Source organism: Jaminaea rosea (genome assembly GCF_003144245.1).
Source record: "Jaminaea rosea strain MCA 5214 unplaced genomic scaffold BDZ90scaffold_2, whole genome shotgun sequence".
NCBI classification, from domain to species: domain Eukaryota; kingdom Fungi; phylum Basidiomycota; class Exobasidiomycetes; order Microstromatales; genus Jaminaea; species Jaminaea rosea.
Window position 1 is genome coordinate 1,290,144 of NW_020289976.1, and position 17,118 is coordinate 1,307,261.

At 59.9% G+C, this 17,118-nt stretch overlaps 5 protein-coding genes and 1 non-coding gene across 6 annotated transcripts; 2 read left to right on the forward strand and 4 right to left on the reverse strand.

The window, feature by feature from the left end:
• Positions 1 to 3: 3 nt before the first annotated feature.
• BDZ90DRAFT_269717 (hypothetical protein) lies at positions 4 to 2,874 on the reverse strand (the record flags this gene model as incomplete). The annotated part of the gene is made up of 2 exons (XM_025508740.1): positions 4 to 2,471; positions 2,554 to 2,874. The coding sequence occupies 2 exons, from the start codon at positions 2,872 to 2,874 to the stop codon at positions 144 to 146; spliced, it is 2,649 nt and encodes an 882-aa protein (XP_025364405.1). The 3' UTR covers positions 4 to 143.
• Positions 2,875 to 7,408: 4,534 nt separating this feature from the next.
• BDZ90DRAFT_213813 (L domain-like protein) lies at positions 7,409 to 9,166 on the forward strand (the record flags this gene model as incomplete). The annotated part of the gene is made up of 3 exons (XM_025504178.1): positions 7,409 to 8,204; positions 8,319 to 8,967; positions 9,016 to 9,166. Coding segments are annotated over 3 exons (1,596 nt in total), but the record flags the coding sequence as incomplete, so codon positions are not given.
• Positions 9,167 to 9,371: 205 nt separating this feature from the next.
• BDZ90DRAFT_278047 (hypothetical protein) lies at positions 9,372 to 12,243 on the reverse strand. The gene is made up of 2 exons (XM_025509054.1): positions 10,902 to 12,243; positions 9,372 to 10,835 (listed from the first exon to the last, which is right to left on the reverse strand). Exons 1-2 carry the CDS (start codon positions 11,966 to 11,968, stop codon positions 9,569 to 9,571), a joined length of 2,334 nt encoding a protein of 777 aa, XP_025364407.1. The 5' UTR covers positions 11,969 to 12,243; the 3' UTR covers positions 9,372 to 9,568.
• A 441-nt stretch (positions 12,244 to 12,684) lies between these two features.
• Positions 12,685 to 12,787, reverse strand: BDZ90DRAFT_t6. The gene has a single exon. It is a non-coding gene; the product is annotated as a tRNA-Thr (tRNA).
• A 135-nt stretch (positions 12,788 to 12,922) lies between these two features.
• On the forward strand, positions 12,923 to 15,546 carry BDZ90DRAFT_230642 (phosphatidylserine decarboxylase). Its single transcript, XM_025505552.1, has 2 exons — positions 12,923 to 13,599; positions 13,674 to 15,546. Exons 1-2 carry the CDS (start codon positions 12,997 to 12,999, stop codon positions 15,060 to 15,062), a joined length of 1,992 nt encoding a protein of 663 aa, XP_025364408.1. The 5' UTR covers positions 12,923 to 12,996; the 3' UTR covers positions 15,063 to 15,546.
• On the reverse strand, positions 14,877 to 17,066 carry BDZ90DRAFT_230643 (NAD(P)-binding protein). The gene is made up of 2 exons (XM_025505553.1): positions 16,968 to 17,066; positions 14,877 to 16,896 (listed from the first exon to the last, which is right to left on the reverse strand). Exons 1-2 carry the CDS (start codon positions 17,036 to 17,038, stop codon positions 15,243 to 15,245), a joined length of 1,725 nt encoding a protein of 574 aa, XP_025364409.1. The 5' UTR covers positions 17,039 to 17,066; the 3' UTR covers positions 14,877 to 15,242.
• Positions 17,067 to 17,118: the final 52 nt, after the last annotated feature.

The following is a 17,118-nucleotide window of genomic DNA, read 5'->3' on the forward strand; positions in this document are numbered from 1 at the left end:
ACAGAGGTGCGAAGCATTCAGAGGCATGATACAAGTACAGAGGAGGGCAGAAAGGTGAAGAGGGCGCAAAGCCCGGAGGTATGTATCAAGTGCCAGGCCGGCGAAGACGAAGACGAAGACGAAGACTCGAGGCAGCCGCGCTCTTAGAAGACCTCCATTTCCTCCCCTCCTCCTCTTACTGCATCCCCTTCATCATCCTCCTCAAGCACAGCCCAGTTCCCTCCTGCCCCACCATCACCCTCAGCAGCCTCCTGCGCCTCGTATGCCTCTCTGACCTCGCTGCTCACGCTCCTGATCGTTGAGCTCAGCCTCGGCTGAAAGCCGTTGGCCAGCGCTCCCTCCAATGACATGCTTGGTCCCCGCCTGCTCTTGCCTCCACCGTGGTTCACGCTACGTCGGGGCGCAGTGCTAGCGGACGTCCCTCGGGAAAGGGGAGGACGAGAAGGGATAGCCTGCGCATAAGCGGCGCCGCCTTGCGCGTGTGGGTAGCAGAGCGTCGTAGCGTCCGAGGCGATACTCGTCCCAGACATGTTGCGTGGCAGCGGTTGACGTCCAGCGCCAGAGCCTGCTGGGGGAGGGAAGGGTGCGAGCTGAGAGGGACGCGGACGGAAGGTGTGGCCCGCTGCGTACCCTGAGTGAGAGGCGGTGGCCAGGGCTGCTGCTGCTTGTGATGATGACGTGGTGGAGGAGGAGGGGACCTTTGCTCGGCCAGAAAATTGCGAAGCGTGGCTCTTCGGCGGGCTCGAAGGAGGGTGGTTGGCTCCGACGCCTGGCATTGGGATGCGAGACGAGCTAGGTAGCCTGCTAGTTGTGCCTGGCGTAGGCGCGACGCGAGCGCGCAAGTTACCTACGTTGGCGGCAGAAGGAACGTGCGCTGGTGTGCCCTTGCTCGCGCTTGCTGTTACGAGGCGGGGCTTCTTGCCTGCCAGGCCGCCTGTGCTTGCTGGTACACCGCCTCGAGCGCCGTTGAGAGCAGTTGATGGGGTGCGCATTGGCGTCGGCGCCATGCGATTGCCTTGCGCCGATTGTTGCAGGACACCAGTACCGTTGTGAGCTGAGGGAGTAGCGACCGAAGCGACACGGCTGCGCTTCTTGCCATTGGCAGCGTCCGTCCCCCCGCCTGACGAGCCAGCAGAGAGGGCCAAAATCTTCTCATAGTACGCCTCTCCATCGATGGTGAAGGTTTGCCCGCACTCTGCCTCCCACCCGGGGATAGCCTTCAGCAGCTCTGCCTCCAACTTGGGTTTCTGTACCTTGACCCTCTTCCTCATCTTCTCCTCCCTCAGCAGCCTACCGGGATCGCCGCGCACTCCCTTCATCAGACGCGAGGTGTCCTTCGCGCTCTCCTCCAATTGACGCTCCTCTTGACAGAGGTCGAGATACTTGGCCACCAGCTTGAGCAAGGGGGCTTTGCGCTCTACTTCGCCTTCGAGCTCCGCCACACGCTCCTCGTGGCGCTGCAGCAGGTGGTCCAGCTCAGCGGAAGCAACATCGTCGAGCCTTGCAAAGAATTCCGGGAAAGTGATTTCCCGCTGCTCCGCGCTCAGCCTCAGCTCAGACCAGAGCTCATCGATCCTCTCTCTGACCTTGCCAATGAACAAGGCCATATGCTGCTGCTTGAGCTCGACCATCTTCTCCAGCTCGCCCTCATAGGTCTGAATGACCGCCATGGTCGACCCGGAGTTGCTCATGACAAAGCGATCCATGTCTTCTTCTGGGACCTCAAATTTGACCCAAAGCTGGAATAGGTCATCGTAGAGCTCCTGGATGCGCATCTCTCTTCGCGCCTTTTCCTCCTCGAGGTCCTGACGCTTGGCGTTGGCTTTTGCAATATTGTCTGGTGTAGGCTGGAGGACATGAGGAGGGAAATGAGTCTCTGCTGAGCGCATGGATTGGAGGGTGCCAGAGCCTGATCCTCCAGAGCGAGAAGGCGTGTCTGGTGTAGCCATAGCTTCGTCATGCTCGCCGCCTTCGATGGGAAGGAAAGTGCCCTGGAACTCCAGCGTTGTGTCGCCTTCATCGAGCTCGACCGTCTCCCACACGGTCTGAAGGCGAAGATGGCGAAGCACGAGAGCGTCAAAGGTAGCTTCGGCGGCATTCTCCTCACCCATGTCCGGGGGCAGGCACAGCTCTGACCACAAGCCGAGTATCTCGTAGAGGTGCGTCTGAAGCTCCTCACTCCTACGGGTAAGCTCGTGTCCACATTTGTCGATCGCACTGCTGAGGGACGTGAGGTATGTGAGGGGCATGGCGGACATGGGTACTTCGCCCTCTGCGAAGCTAGCATCCGCGGCCGCGAGGTCGGCCTCGTCTAAGGCGGGAGGTCGGATTTGCGGTACGTAGTCGCCGAGGATGGGCTCAAAGCTGCGAAGCTCGGCTGTGAGCTTGTCTGCTTGGTGGGTGCGCGAGTCGTAAATGTTCTGCAGTCGATTGATCTCGCTCGTTGTGGCTGCGACGCGTGGGAGGAGGGCCTGGGCGTATAAGGGCGAGGGATGGAAATGGTCAGACCTGGCGATGGGATGGAAGTTGATTTGAGCCTCTGCGTCGACTCACCTCCCTGTCATTGCTATTAGCTGTGCGCGTTCTGGATGATCTCCTTCCCTGCCCGGCTCCCTTTGTGCTGCTTGCCTCGTTCTCCCCCAGCGCCAATTTCATCCTCTCGATGCGCTTTTGGCCATGCTCGAGGGTGTATTTGGCATCATCGACCTCCTTCTGAACGCGGTCCAGCTGCGTCTTGACGGCGGTCTGAAGAGTCTCTTGAAGCGCTGCGATGGCCTCTTCAAGTCTTTGAGGTGGATGGCCGAGCTCCGAGTATGAAGACGAGAGCGTCGATGTCGAGTCGGACAGGAGCTTGAGGAGCCCAGGCCCGTCCATCGTGGCTGATCAGGCGCTATACGTGATACTTTCTAGGTAGTTGATGGACGATGTGTCCCTGCCTCGTCAGGCCGATATGATGGATGTGCGGGCTTTGATAGGATGATGGTCAGATTGAGCAGGAGAAGGCTGGGAATGATGGTGACGAGGAGGAGCAATGTTGAATGCAGCCCGCTTTGCTCCTCCCGCCTACCGACATCTGCCTCCGCCCTGCGACGACGCCAACCAACTTGTGGCGTCGCGTCGGGAATCAACACGTGACTTGGCCGTCCAACACCCAAGAAGCTCACGCACTGCCACCGCTCCTTGTTTACTGCCAATCTGGTAGCATTCAAGTGGTCGACAACATCGAGAATCTACTCCCTTTGATCTTCTGCATCGAAAAGCTCATGAATTATGACCATGCTGTTGTTGACCCTTTGTGCGCCTCTGTCCGCCGCCTGCAATGTGCAGTGGATTGAGCTGCTGCCGCCCGGCCGCCTGCCGCGTTCCGTACCCTCATGTCGGGCCAAGCAAGTCGAGAGGCGTTCGTGTTGGTTGCCCGCCTTCGTGCACCTCATCCTTACCCTACATAACTACTCTCATCATCCCAATCTAAACGCCGCGGGCATCTACGCACGCAATGGCAGAGGTCGCTGTGCCTCCCGCTGCTGCTGCTGCTGCCAGCCCTATACCGGTCATTGCATTGCCAGAAGGCGATGAGCTCTCGATGGACGGCCAGCCTCGAGCTTCAACGCCCAATGGCCCCAATCCCCTCTCGCCCAAGAAGCGCGAGCCTAGCCCACTCGTCTTTGATGACCCTGCGCCAGCTTCAGGACCAGATGGCGAGGGCAGCGACGACAAAGATGAGGACGCTGCGCAGCCAGCAGCAGCTCCGCCGGCCAGATTACCAGCCTGGAAGAGCATGCCTGGGTTCGAGGACCTCGATGAGAGCTGGGCGCAAGGAGCCAGTACAGACGAAGCGCCGGTCGCATCCGCGAAGCCTGTCATCCAGCATGAAGCAGCATCAGAGGCAACAGTCTCAGCACCCCTGCCGCCTTTGGGCGATTCAATGGCTCGCTCGAACCGCATAGTCTCAAGCGCGACAGAGGGAACCTTCTTCGATGCTCGAGCAAGCCTCGCCGCGTCCAATCACCAAGCACCAAATGGCCAGGACGGCAAGCCCAGGCGAACATGGAACGAGACCAAAGGTGGGCTGCGCTCCTCCCACCTTCGTCCTCATGCTCGACCGATCCTACCCTCTCTCACCGATTCGGAGCTCGTCCTTCAGCCAGGGCCGAGCAGCGCCATACTGCGCAAGCGTAGCCAGGACGTCAAGAAGAGTTCTACGCGGCGAGGAGCGTACAATGATGGAGTGGATGACGGCAATGCAGAGGCTGGGCCCAGCTCCGCGCCAGAGACTCTGGAGCGCAGTAGAAGGGAGGAAGAGGGCGGCAGCCACTCTCGCTCATCGAGCCAGTCGAGCAGCTCGTCTCGCTCTGAGCTCAAGAGGGGAGGAAGAGCAGAGCAGTCACGCCTTGATGTGCCGCAGGCTGCCGGATCAGGCGCAGATCACGGCGATGACGTCGCAGAAGAAGACGACAACACTCCGAGCTTTGCTGGCGTCACAGCCTCAGAAGGCGGAGGTGCCGGCGCAACCTTCATCCACTACTCGGACGCCTCTTCTCTTCCTCCGATTCTCAGACCAGCATGGCAGGGAGGGCAAGCGAACGCCATAGATCCGCGCACGCCGGGGAAGAGAGGCAAGGGAGCCATCATAGGCGGGGACATGTTCACACCGCTGAAGCTGCAGACTATGTTCAAGACACCAACGCCGCCTGATGGTGCGCCAGTGAAGGAAATCGATGCCAAGCCAGCAGAGGTGGAGCATACGCCTTCGAGACTACCTGTACCGCCGGCGGCGAAGGAGGAAGAGGACACTGCTGCAGCGGCTGCGGCCGCAAGTGTCCCTGCCGAGCCTTCTCGTCCCACCACTCCTCCAGCCGTGAAACCCACATCTCACGGCGCCTTCACCTTTCGCTCCCCCTATGCCATGCCAGGAAGCGGGGTGACCGATTCTCCCTTTGCTCACCTGGCCACTCCACGCACGCAGCAAAAGAAGCGCGGCCTCTCAGCAGAAGCATATGCTCACATTGGGAGAGCGACAAGTAGTGCCGGTGGATCAACCGCTCCTGGTACTGCAAATGGGACTGGAGCAAAAAGCCTGCCGATACGGCTGTTCGTCTTTGAGAGTGCGAAGAAGATGCAGAACTCACCTGGTCGCGTAGGAGAAGGCGAGAATGATCGGCAGGGCCAGGGCCAGGGTGGTGCGCACATGGCCGCACTGCAGGATGCAGTGAGGTTATACGATGAGAAGCTGAAAGAAGCTGAAAAGAGGCTGGAGGCCAAGAAAAGGCAAACCCCTGGATATCAACACCGGGCGAGACGACAGCGCGACTTCGACGACGACGGAGAAGAGGCGCGCGGGGACGCGGAGCCAGAGATGAAGCGATTGAGGCTGCATCTGCCTGATCGTAGGGATAGAGCTGCGATATCAGCTAGTGCGGAGAAGGCTGCTGGAGAGGTGGACGCATCGACGTCAGTGGTCGTCGTCGCTCCACCGCTCAGTCCGATGCGCATCTCAGTGCGACGTCAGCCTCCTCCGAGCTCTCCAATCTGGGAGAAGCGACCTAAACCCGCAACCCGCCACTCGAGTCCTGCAATCCACCACATGCGGGACGATGAGTCTCCGCGCAAGCTCTTCCGCAAGTTCTCTGCCGCAGGTCAGGTGGAGCGCGAGATCGAGGCTGCAGAGCGAGCAACTGCCTTGACGCCTGGTGGAGCGGGCACGGCCAGCGGCACGGATCTGGGGGCTTCGCAAGGGTGGAGTGATGATGAGCGACGAAGGGATGAGGAGCTTGCTGCCATTGAGGAGAGGATCAGGAGGCGCAAGGAGGGGAAGCTGGCCGGATTGGCCACACCGGCCGCTTCGAGGAAAGCTGCGCCTGGGCCTGCCGTTGTGCCTACTCCTCAGCCGCCGACGCGGATGGTTCTTGTAGACGAGAATGGGCAGAGCGAGACGATTCCGGGGGCAGTGGGCGTGTCGAGGACTTACTCGGCCAGCAGCGTGGCATTGCCCGCTGCTGCCGCCGCTGCTGCTGCTTCAGCTGTTGCTCAGCCATCACTTCCCTCGCCGGCGCCTGCAAGGTCGTTCGCCCTCGTTGAGACGATCCCCGAAGTCTCGAGGGAAACACTCTCCTCAACTCCTCCTGCGACCTCGGTTCCAGAGGCCTCAACAGCCCCTTCCGCATCGCTTACACAAGCAGCAGCTCCATCGAAAGCCTTCCCAACGCCAGGCTCGGCATTGCACCATCGCCTTCAGCAGCGGCGCACCGTCAGTCTCGAGGCAGCCAACGGGAGCGTCGACCAGCCCTCGTCTACTCCGGCAGTAGCAGAGAGTGATCCTTTCAACGCCCCGAATGCGAGCTCGAACAGCAACGTCAGCGCGAGTGCTTCTGCAAGCGCGAGCAACAGGGCCGAGTTCCCACCACGTCGCGAGGCCACGCCGAAGGCTTCTTCGCCAATCACTCTCACCACGCCTGCGCGCCGAGCGACGTCCTCAAATACCTCCACGCCCACCTCGAGGGGTACGACGCCCATCCTCAAGCCTACGTATGCTCTGCATCAGCAGCGTGCACAGGGCAGCCCGCACGTCCACTCGCTGCCGAAGAGCGGTTCAGCGCTGAGGAATGAGGTGGTCATGTCCGATGGAGATTCCACCCAATCTTCGTCAATCACGCTTGGAGACGAGTCTATGAGGCCGCGAATGACTGCGACAGCAGCAGCTGCCCAATCTGCGGCCGCAGCGCTTCCGCCGTCCTCCGCCATCTTGACCCCAGCGCGGCGCCCAGCCCCTCCATCTATCCCGCGCTCCATCCTGAAAGGCAGCAATGCATCGAATGCATCGACGCCCGCCGGCACCCCACTTCGCCCATCTCGCCTCGGCGGCAGCGCTGCTATGGAGCCACCGCGCTCCATTAGCTTCGCGGATGGCAAGACTTCGGGTAAGATGTTCTCGCAGAGTCCTTTGCGCGGGATTGGAACGAGGCGGGGCAACGAACGGGAAGACTCGTTTGAGAGCGGAGCGCAGGATGATGATGACGAAGACAGCCAGGTCATGGGGAAAGGCGAGGAAGCGACCCCGAAGCCTGCACGAAGCAAAGGCGCCAGTGGTCAGGACAGGCCATCATCCGTAAGGGCAGCGAGAATCCAGGAATTGCTCGAGCAGGTCAAGGCCCTCGCCCTCGAGGAAGAGCAGGCCGGTCGCAAGGACATTGAGCAGCAAGAGTGGGCAGCCTCGGCTCACGGCGACGACTCATGGCAAGCTCCTTCCCCGACCTCGCGATTCAGCGCTCGGCTGACTCCCTTCGACTCGCCCGCGGCGACTCCACTTGCTGCAAGTCGACGATCCATCGCTTCCACGCGTCGCAGCGCCGGCGGCCGCTCCATTTGGAATTTTGGCGAATCGCAAGCGGACAAGACTTTCCTCACGCAAGCCTCGTTCGAGGTCGCGCACGACCGTATCGTGGAGGTGTTGACGGATGTGGCGCCTTGGGTCGACTCGTGGGAGGAGTTGACTGAGCTTGACCTCAGTGGACGAAAACTGGAGAGCGTGGTCAGGCTCAAGGAGTTCGCTCCACGACTGGAGAAGGTCAGGTTGGATCGAAACGCATTGAGCTACTTGACGGGGCTGCCCGCTGGGCTGCGGCTCCTCACCTTGAGCGGGAATCGGGTACCGAGTATCGTGAGCTTCGGGCACCTCAGAAGCCTCGAGACGCTCGACCTCAGCGGGAACGAGGTGGATGACTTGTCTTCGCTGGACTGCCTGATGCACCTTCGCCACCTACGCGCGGATGCTAATGGCATCAGCGACGTAAGGGGGATCGAGCGCTTGGAGCACTTGCACAGTCTTTCGCTGCGGGGCAACAAGCTTGTGTCGCTTGACCTCTCCAAGACCTCCTGGCGCCGTCTCTCACACCTGGATGTGGCGCACAATGCTCTCACCTCCATAAAGGGGCTATGGCACTGCAAGCATCTCAAGACGCTCGACGTGGGTTCCAACGATCTCTCCCTTCTCGACCTAGGCACCGGTCTGATGCCCAGATTGCGCTCACTGCGGGTAAGCAACAACTCCCGTCTGGAGCGCCTCGATGTCCTCCCTGCGGCGCGATCATTGCGCACTCTCTTCGCAGACTTCTGTGCGCTCGAAAAAATCGACCACCTCGGTGCTCTAGACAAGCTCGAAGAGCTCAGCGTGCGCCAGCAGCTCACCAAACCGAGCAAGGCGCCCGGTGGTTTCCGTTGGCCCGGAGCGCAGGTCAAGGATGTCAAGAGATTGTTCCTCTCCGGCAATGCCTTCAGCGAGGAGTTCAACGCAGAGGCAAAGAACGTGTACGTGCCGCAAGCAGGCTTGCACAACGTCTTCGGTGCCACGCCACGTCTGCCCAACACGAGCTTGTCGGCCTGCTCCTTCAACAATGTTGCCTACCTGGAGCTTTCTGCTTGCCAGCTTACAGCCATTCCGCCCAATCTGGCGGTGTTGTTCCCCAATCTGCATCAGCTGGTGCTCGACCACAACTTGTTCACCAGGCTGCCACCTAGCCGCAGTAATGGAAAGAGCAACGGCGGAGGCTTGGCAGCTCTCTCTCGTCTGAAACGCGTCAGCCTCGTCGGCTGCAGGATCAAGAGCACGCGCAACCTGATCGAAGCGTTCGAAGGGTGCGATCAACTGGCCGTTCTGGACGCGAGGATGAATCCTGCCACTCTTGGCCTGTATCCACCCGTACTTGCTTCCCCGCTCATCTCTGCCTCTATATCGCCATCTCCAGCCTTCCTCGCGCCAATGCCCAACGCAGAAACTCTGCGTCCGGATACGATTGAAGGAGAGATGGCGCAAAAGCAGAAGGAGAGGGCTGAGGAAGAGCGCGGCAGGTGGGAGAAGAGCTTCTGGCATAAGGTCCATCCGAGGCCTGAAGAGGATGGGGATGACAGTCGTGGGACGGAGCAACATGACGATGAAGACGCGGACGAGACCATCAAGCCGGCCAAGCAGCAGTCAGCCGGCCTTAACGCCGCCTCGTCGACATCGTGGTACGCCATCAGCGATGCCCGCTTCTCGCGCACCCTACCAGCGCAGCTAGCTATGCGACGTCTCCTACATCGCGGGACGCTGGGAATGGTTTGCCCTGCTTTGCAGTGGTTGGATGGGTTGCAAATTACGGACGCGGAGGTCAACGAGGCGGAGAGAGTTCTGCTTGCGGAGGAGGACGAGATGGGGCCGAAGTGAGGGGTGGAGGAGAGGGAGGGAGAAGAAAAGGAGTGATGTGAGATGCGTGCCCGTTGCTCTTTTACGCTTGTTCACGATCCGTCCCTTGTTGTACTGAATACGCATTATGTTGCCCGCCCCTCCTCAGCTCGTCGTGCTTCTCGTCACCGCTCTGTTCAGACGACGCGAAATTGTAAGAAGTTGGTATTACGATCGAATGAGGTGAGGTGCTTGCAAATCGCCGCTCGACCTGTGCCGCGCTTGCCAGCAAGAGGGCTCGGGGAGCGTAGCGCCGTTTCTTCGGGCTTTATTTGCCCCTACTTGATTATCATCATAGTCGTCATTGAGGCCTGCCGCAAGGCCCGCAGGCTATCTAGCAACGCTCTATCTCTAGGAGTCCTCGGCTACCTTACCCTTCCTCTCCTTGTACTTTGCAAATTCTCGCATCGTCTGCTCCTCTTCCTTATCCTCCTCGTCCTTAGACCTAAGTTCCTCAAACTTGGTAGCCGCCTCCGCATCCCCCTCCAACCCTTCGATCGCATCTCGCACAGGATGCGCGACCTTCATTACTCCCGTCTTGTTCAGTCGATCGAAGAGCGTGAAGAGCCGCTCAGCTTCTGCCTCTTTTTCCTCCTCGGTCATCTCGTCAAGACCGTCTGCTTGACCAGGGGCGTTTCCGCTGGAGGAGAAGGGAGCGCCCGTAATGGGATCCTTCTGCTGTTCACCTGAAGGCCCCTCTTCGCCAGCCAAGTCGGCTAGCCCGTCCCCACCTCTTCCGCTTCGCTGCAACCAACCAGCACAAGGCCCGTACCCTACTTCTTTGACTAGTGCACGCACATCTCCGCCGCAAGCGGCGAGGAGGAGCTCGCCGCTGAGGGCTTCCAGGCGGGGGAAGCGGAGCGAGGAAAGGAGGCGCACCAGGTGGCCTACGGTTGTAGGCTGACGATAGGGTGGGAGCGAGGATGCTGGGCTGCTACTGGGTGAGAAAAGGTTTGAATGGACAGCTCTCCTCATCGGCGGTGTTGAAGGCGTAACTGCGCTCGAGGCCTCGTTTGTCGTACCAGCGGGCACGTCAGCAGCCGCAAGCTTCCGCAACAGCAGGAAGAGAGGGGAGAGCAGCTCCTCCAAATTGACCCCATCCTTTGCTGCTTTTGCCCGTACTTCAGCCGAGTCTGGGTCGAGCTTGGCTTGCTCGGCCTCTTCACGCATGCTACTCGCGATGTCTTTTCGTGAGTGTGCGCTGGCCATGCCAAAGTAGTAATCGAGCGTCGCATCGAGCAAGGAGAGGAGTTGCTCGATGAGCGTCCCTGCGCTTGCGCTGGCGGTAGCCGTGGATGAAGGAAGAGGAGGAGTCTGCGACGAGCTGCTGCTACCTTCCTGTTGCTCTGCTCCAGTACTGCCGCTAGAAAAGAGTGCATTCGCGACCCTGCGAGCGGCCGAAGTACTCGACTTTGTGAAGCTGGACGACGAAGACGGGGTCGGAGATGGTGGAGGAGCGCTGCCTCTTCTCGTTGGAAAGAAGTCCCTGGTCCAAATGCTGTAATACGGCTGCGTGAGCGGAAAGTTGAGAAGCACGCCGATGGCGCCGGAGACTGGCGCGGCTAGAGGTGGTGATGCGGGATAGCTGATGATGAGACGGATCACGGGCTCGAGGAGGCTGGGCGGGCAGTGGAGAAGGTGTCAGATTTGCTGCGCTCATTCTCAACTTTTCTCGCCGACTCACTCGATGAGAGCTTCGTGAGCAGCGGCAGCTTTCGAGCCTGACGCTTCACCGTCTTGCGAGGTTGAGTAGTACAGGCTGACATTGAAGATGACCTTGAGCAGCTCGCTCTGTGCCGCCTTCATCTGGTCTTGCGTAGGCGCTGTCCCGATGCCATTCACTAATTGCGGCGCCGTCAGAACGGCCAATGCCTCGCAAAGATCCTGCACGATCCCTTCCTCATCGACAACGATCTTGTTGAACTTGGGCTCGAATAAGGTGGCGTAGAACAGTAGCCTCCCTGCCAAGAAGAGCACGTCTGTGGGCGTCTGAGCCGGATTCTTGAGCAAGCCAACTAGCCTGCGGGCTCCGCCGCCCACGCTGTCGTCGGTGAATGTTCTCCTGCTGCTCTCGTGGAGAAAGAGGGCATTGTTCAGGCAGCGAAGGGCGATATCCGTTGCTTCCCATTCTTCTGCAGATGGCGGACGAGGCGGCTGATATTGCTGTGAGTGTGAGGTTGAGAATGGTCCGCCATTCGGAGCGATGGGCGACGGTGTAGCGGTCTCTCGCGACGTACGTGACCCTTCGTTCTCGGACGAAGGCTGCCTGCCAGATATACCCGGCTTGGCGCCAGATTCGGTGGACGGTCTGCGGACGGTGGTGCCATTGGACTTCTTACTGTGCCAGGCGCGGGAGAGTACGCCAGTGATGGAGGTGGGCGAGGAAGTGACGCCTCCGTGTGAGGCACTGCTCGACGACGATGGTCCTGCCGAAGCGCTGTGTCTTCTGTACACCGAGGGCGCTGGCAGGCGCACCTGCTCAAGCAAGGTCCGCAGCCCCTGCACCTCTGCCTGTGCATTGCTTCCTCCAGGTAAGCGCGAGAGCTCTTTGAGGGCTTTGAGGTACGTCAGCCTATTTTCTGGCTTACTGGAGATGTCGGCGAGCAGCTTGCGAGTGAGCGTCGACCGAGACTGCTGGTCGAGCGCGGGGATGCCAGCCATGCCTAGATCGAGGAGCGATTGGACGCTAGCTGGAGAGGCGGGAATATCCCCGCTAGTCATGGTAGTCCAGAGGTCTTTTGCCGAAGCCATGATGGTGACGAAGAGAAGGTGACCAGGGTTGCCAGCGCTGCATATACGCTGGTCCTCTACGGTGAAGGACAAAGAGCGTGAGCTGCTGAACAATGCAGCTTTGATTGTGCTGCGTCCGCGCGCGGATGAGGCGATGATAGACTGGCTTGTTTCTGACGCCCCGGTAGCAGTGTGACGCAACAAGAGTGGGAATATGGTGCGAAGGAAAGGCGGACAAAGCGAGGGATCCTGCTGCACAGAGAGTGAGACACGACGATGCGATGCGGGGGACGATGGAGGAGCGGACCAACGGAACTAAGGCAACCAACCAACGACGCGCTAGCAACTGCAGTCCCGCCGCCCGCCTGTTCACTCGGACTCAGACACACGACTCGGCCGGCAACCAGGCGGCGAGAAGCGCGACGAGTGGTGGCCCACAAAGTAACATAGTCTTGCAGACAGAGCTGCCACGCACACTGAGGTAGCAATTGAAAGAGGTAGGACGGGTCTGAGGAAAGAGCACACGAAGAATTTAGAGGGCCAACCGATGGTGCTCGGGCCTCCCGCGCGCGGCGTCATCTACCCGCATCGAACACGGGGACGTACACCCGCCATCCCCAACCTTCAGATCGACGTAGCACCGTCGAAACAGCTCAGAGCGATGTGATATTCGCACCAAACGGAAGCTACGGGTCGTAGCTACCTCCTGGTGGTCTCAAAAAGGAGAAAAAATAAGTTGCCTACTGCCCGGGTCGAACGGGCGATCTCTTCGTTTTGCAAAAGCCACGCTTCGCGTGTCGGTGTACAAGCGAAGCGCCTTAGCCACTTGGCCAAGCAGGCAATAGTCGACGGCGCGAAAGTATGCCACATATATACTAACAGAGCTTCCCGACGACGTCCGTCTGTTCGCCTCGACCCCGGCTTAGGCTGAACAGACAAAGCGCGGGCCCGTTCGCACAAGGACGCAACGTAGCAGGCCTTGGTACCTTCCTCCTACCCCAACCTCGTCAACGCAGCGCTGCGCTACGAGGTCGAACATCACCAGCAGGATGGCAGAGTCGTTCAGGGGCGCACACGCGGTGCTACAGCGCAGCCTAGCATCAGCGAGGTACTCACCGCAATGCCGCTTCCTCAACACCTCCTCAGCATCTCGTTCAATAGCTCGGCCAACTTCCCTCCTCATCCTCTCTGCCTCTCCTCGCTTCTCAGCAGCATGTACGCAGCAAGCAGGCGTACGCTCATTCTACGCCTCTGCTGTGGCGCATAGAGTACCCCCGCGCGACCCATTGGAGGCAGAGCGCGAAGCAGGCACCGTCGCAGGTAATCGTCACGCACGAGCGAAGGCAGATGCCTTGGCCGCCGAGGCAGCGGCAAAGCAGCAATCAGGGAGTGGAGGTAGCAACAGTGGTGGCAAAAATGGTGGAAGTGACGGAGGTCGCCCCTCTCTGACCGCACGCATGGCAGACTCATGGCGCCGAACTCCAGTCACATGGTACCCGATCCCGATCCTGCTCGGCGCCATTGTCCTCGTAGGGGTACAGGCGAGGCGCAACTATGTGGCAGATATGGAGGCTAGTGGTGGTGCTGGTGGGAAGCGTGGGAAGATCGTGGACGAGAACGGGCAGGTTGTCACCATGAGTGGGCCATGGACTGTGAGCCACAGAGCGCGAGACGCGACTGCACGTCCTTCATTCACGCTGACATCGGCTGTACCGCTAAACCACAGGTCTACGTCCTTGGCGCCCTCCCGCTGAATGCCATCTCACGGCTCTGGGGCTGGGCGAATAACCTTACCCTCCCCGTCTGGTTCAGACCCATGGGCTTCCGCCTCTACGCCCGCATCTTCGGCTGCAACCTTGACGAGATGAAGGACAAGGACCTCACGCACTACTCCTCGCTCGGCGAATTCTTCTACCGCGAGCTCGTGGATGGCGCACGCGCCATCGATGATGAAGCTCCGATTGTGTCGCCTGCCGATGGAACTGTCCTTCATTTCGGGACCATCCAGGGCCGCCGAGTGGAGCAGGTGAAAGGAATCACATACTCCCTCGATGCGCTCTTGGGACTGAGTAGCGACCCGCAGGGCATCGATGAGGCACATGGTGGACCAGGCTCCCAGCTGGATGAAAAGCAGTTTGCTGCCATCAATGGCATCGACTACTCGCTCGACCGACTTCTCGGTGATGAGAAGAAGCCGGGCAAGATCAAGCGATTCGTCAGCTGGAGGTGGTGGAAGAGCAAGGTCTGGGGGAAGAGCAGCAAGGAGACCGCCACGCCTGCGACGACCGGCGGTAGTTCAACGCCGATCCCGCAGTCAAGAAGACCAAGCGATGCAGAGCCTGGTGCCACCAAGGAGCAGCCCAGCAGCGACGACAGCGACGACGAAGACGGCGATATCAGCGAAGCGGGCGTAGAGACCCCTGATTCACCCGAGATCCTCTCCCGCTACGCCTCCGTTGCCTACGAAATGGGCTCTGGTGCCCTTCCTCCCTTCCTGCAACGTCATTCCCCTGTCGGACACCAAGGCGAGGGCCTCGCAGAGGGTAATCGTCTCCATTTCGCCGTCATCTACCTCGCCCCAGGAGACTACCATCGCTTCCACTCCCCGACCAACTGGGTGGCAGAACGTAGGAGACATTTCCGCGGCGAGCTCTATTCCGTCAGCCCCTACATTGCGAATCGCCTAGGCAATCTTTTCATCCTCAACGAGCGCGTGGCCCTACTAGGTCGCTGGCGCTACGGCTTCTTCAGCATGATCCCTGTGGGCGCGACGAATGTCGGGTCCATCCGCATCAATTTCGATACCGAGCTGCGCACGAATGTCAAGGAGCAGCGCCCTCTAGCTGGTACCTACTCCGAGGCGTCTTACGGCAAAGCGTCGCGTCTTCTTGGCGGACAGCCTCTGTCCAAGGGAGAGGAGATGGGTGGTTTCCTCCTAGGAAGCACGATTGTGCTCGTCTGGGAGAGTCCGGAATTTGCCTTCGAGGTCAAGCCGGGACAGAAGGTCAAGGTGGGAGAGAGATTGGGCGACCTAGGTAGGGTCGCAAAGGGGGAGAGGGAAGAGCCCGAGGCAGGAACGAGGCAGAGGAAGTGGTATAGGCTTTGGAGGCTGTGAGGAGGGCGCTCGCATACATACACTCTCTTCTTTGCAGCGTAGTTGCTGATGCTGATGCTGGACGATCGCACGAAATGATAGCAAAACGTCAAACAAGCTAGATTGGTATTGCGGAGCGGTAGAGGTGTGCGCTAGACGGATGATCATGGTATGCTGGGAACGATTGGCCTCCGTACGGCGTCACACGGCTTGGTCTACCTTCTCCCACTCCTCGCTGCTGTCATCTTCGTCGTCCTCGTCCTGCCTTTCCTCCGCCTCCTCACCCTGCCCTTGACCCTGGTCCTGCGTCGCCATCAACCCAGCAGGCGGCAGCGTGCCGTTCTTCTTCTCTCCCATCACCCGCTCCACAACCTCGTGCGTACGATCGCGCCACCTCCTCGCCAGGCCGCGAACATTGCACTCCTCCTCGCTCCCATTGTCCACCACCTTTCCAACCTCATCGCTCTCTGGCTGCCAGGCGTCAATACGACCGAAGTGGACGTATTCTCGCCCCCAGATGTCGCAAGCTGACCCGTACCGTACCAGAGTCTCCGATGCCGATGCTTCACTCTTCTGCGCGGCGTCCTGCAAGCGCTCTGGTAGCTGAGTGGCACGCCCGTCCGGCATCATCGCCGACGCAGCCAGTCGCTCCTTGGGCGCCAAGCAAGCAAAAGAAGCAGAGATCGCACCCTTGTAAGGCTCAACGCAATGATGCGTGCTTCCGAGCATCCTCGCCAGGTAAAAGCACCACAGCATAGCCGTTGCCGTCACCACATTGAGGAAGTCGGCCATGATACTCGTGGCTACCACTCCTGGGTGCGTGAGGTAGACCGCAGGCTGTTTTCCCCCTTCCTGTGCTAGCTCCTCCCTCAGCGCAACCGCCGCCAGATCGCACTGATACTTTGTGCTCTCGTACGCCTTGGACTCCTTGTCGGTGCGCAAGCACTGCATGTCCTCCAAGCTAAAGTAGCGTCGGAAAGCCTCGACCGATCCAGTCCAAACTACTCTTCCCCTCTCCTCGTAAGGTCCCGCCCTCAGGAGCGGAAGCAGCTGTTGCGTCAACATCCAGCTACCCCCGACATTGATGCTCCACACCCACCCGACCCCATCCTGGCTTATGTCGCCGGATCGCTGCATCTTGTAGCGCGGGTAGGTGACGGCCGCTTTGAAGGACGTCATGATCATCCAAGTTGCCTTGATCCAGTCAAGGCCGGTGAAGGCTGCTCCACCTGCGTTGAGGATCAGATGAGTGAGGTGTCCATGCCGCGCTTTAACTTGGGCTGAGCAGTTGAGGACAGAGGCGAAGGAGCCTAGGTCGAGGGGGACGAATTCGATCCGGACGCCTCGGCAGAACCGGCGACGATATTTGCCACGGGCCGTCGCTTCGCGGCTGACAAGAGACTGGCTTAGGTTGGGTTTGGAGCTGCTGCTGGAGGTCTTGCGACGTTGCGTCGCTGTGCTGGCCGAATCGAGGAGGGCAGTAGAACTGCTCCCGGCATCCTTGCCAGCAACGTCCTCCTCTTCCCTCTTCTGCACCGTCTTCCTCGCGCTGACCGGCTTAGTGACGTTATACCGCTCCAACTCTTCAGCACAAACAGGTGTCTCCACCTCGTCAGGCAAGTGCTTCAACTTGTTCACCATCTCCACCAGGCTACGTCTCGCCTTGTGCGCTTTAATGGCGTTGCGGCACGCGAGGATGAGGGTGCAGCCGTGAGGTGCTGCGAACGGGGTAGCAAGAGGGTCTTCGTCCGTGCCATCGTGCGATGCGAAGCGAACGGAACGACCGAGGGTGTCAGATGGGGTTGGGGAGGAGAGTTGGAGAAGAAGACGTTGACAGGTTGCGAAGCCTAGCCCGCTGTGAGGCGCGAAGTGAGAAAGAGGTCAGCCTTGGCGGCAACGAAGGGAGAAATCAGGTTGGACACGCGCGCATTGGCTCCTGTGATGAGTATGACGGGTCTTGGCCTGCTGTTGGGCTTGGTGCCCGCTGTTGATGCCATGCTGTTGCTGTGTTGTTTGTGATGGTCTTGAAGTCAAGCTTGACTGGTTCGCCCCTCTCTGATCTGTCAATCGCCCTTGA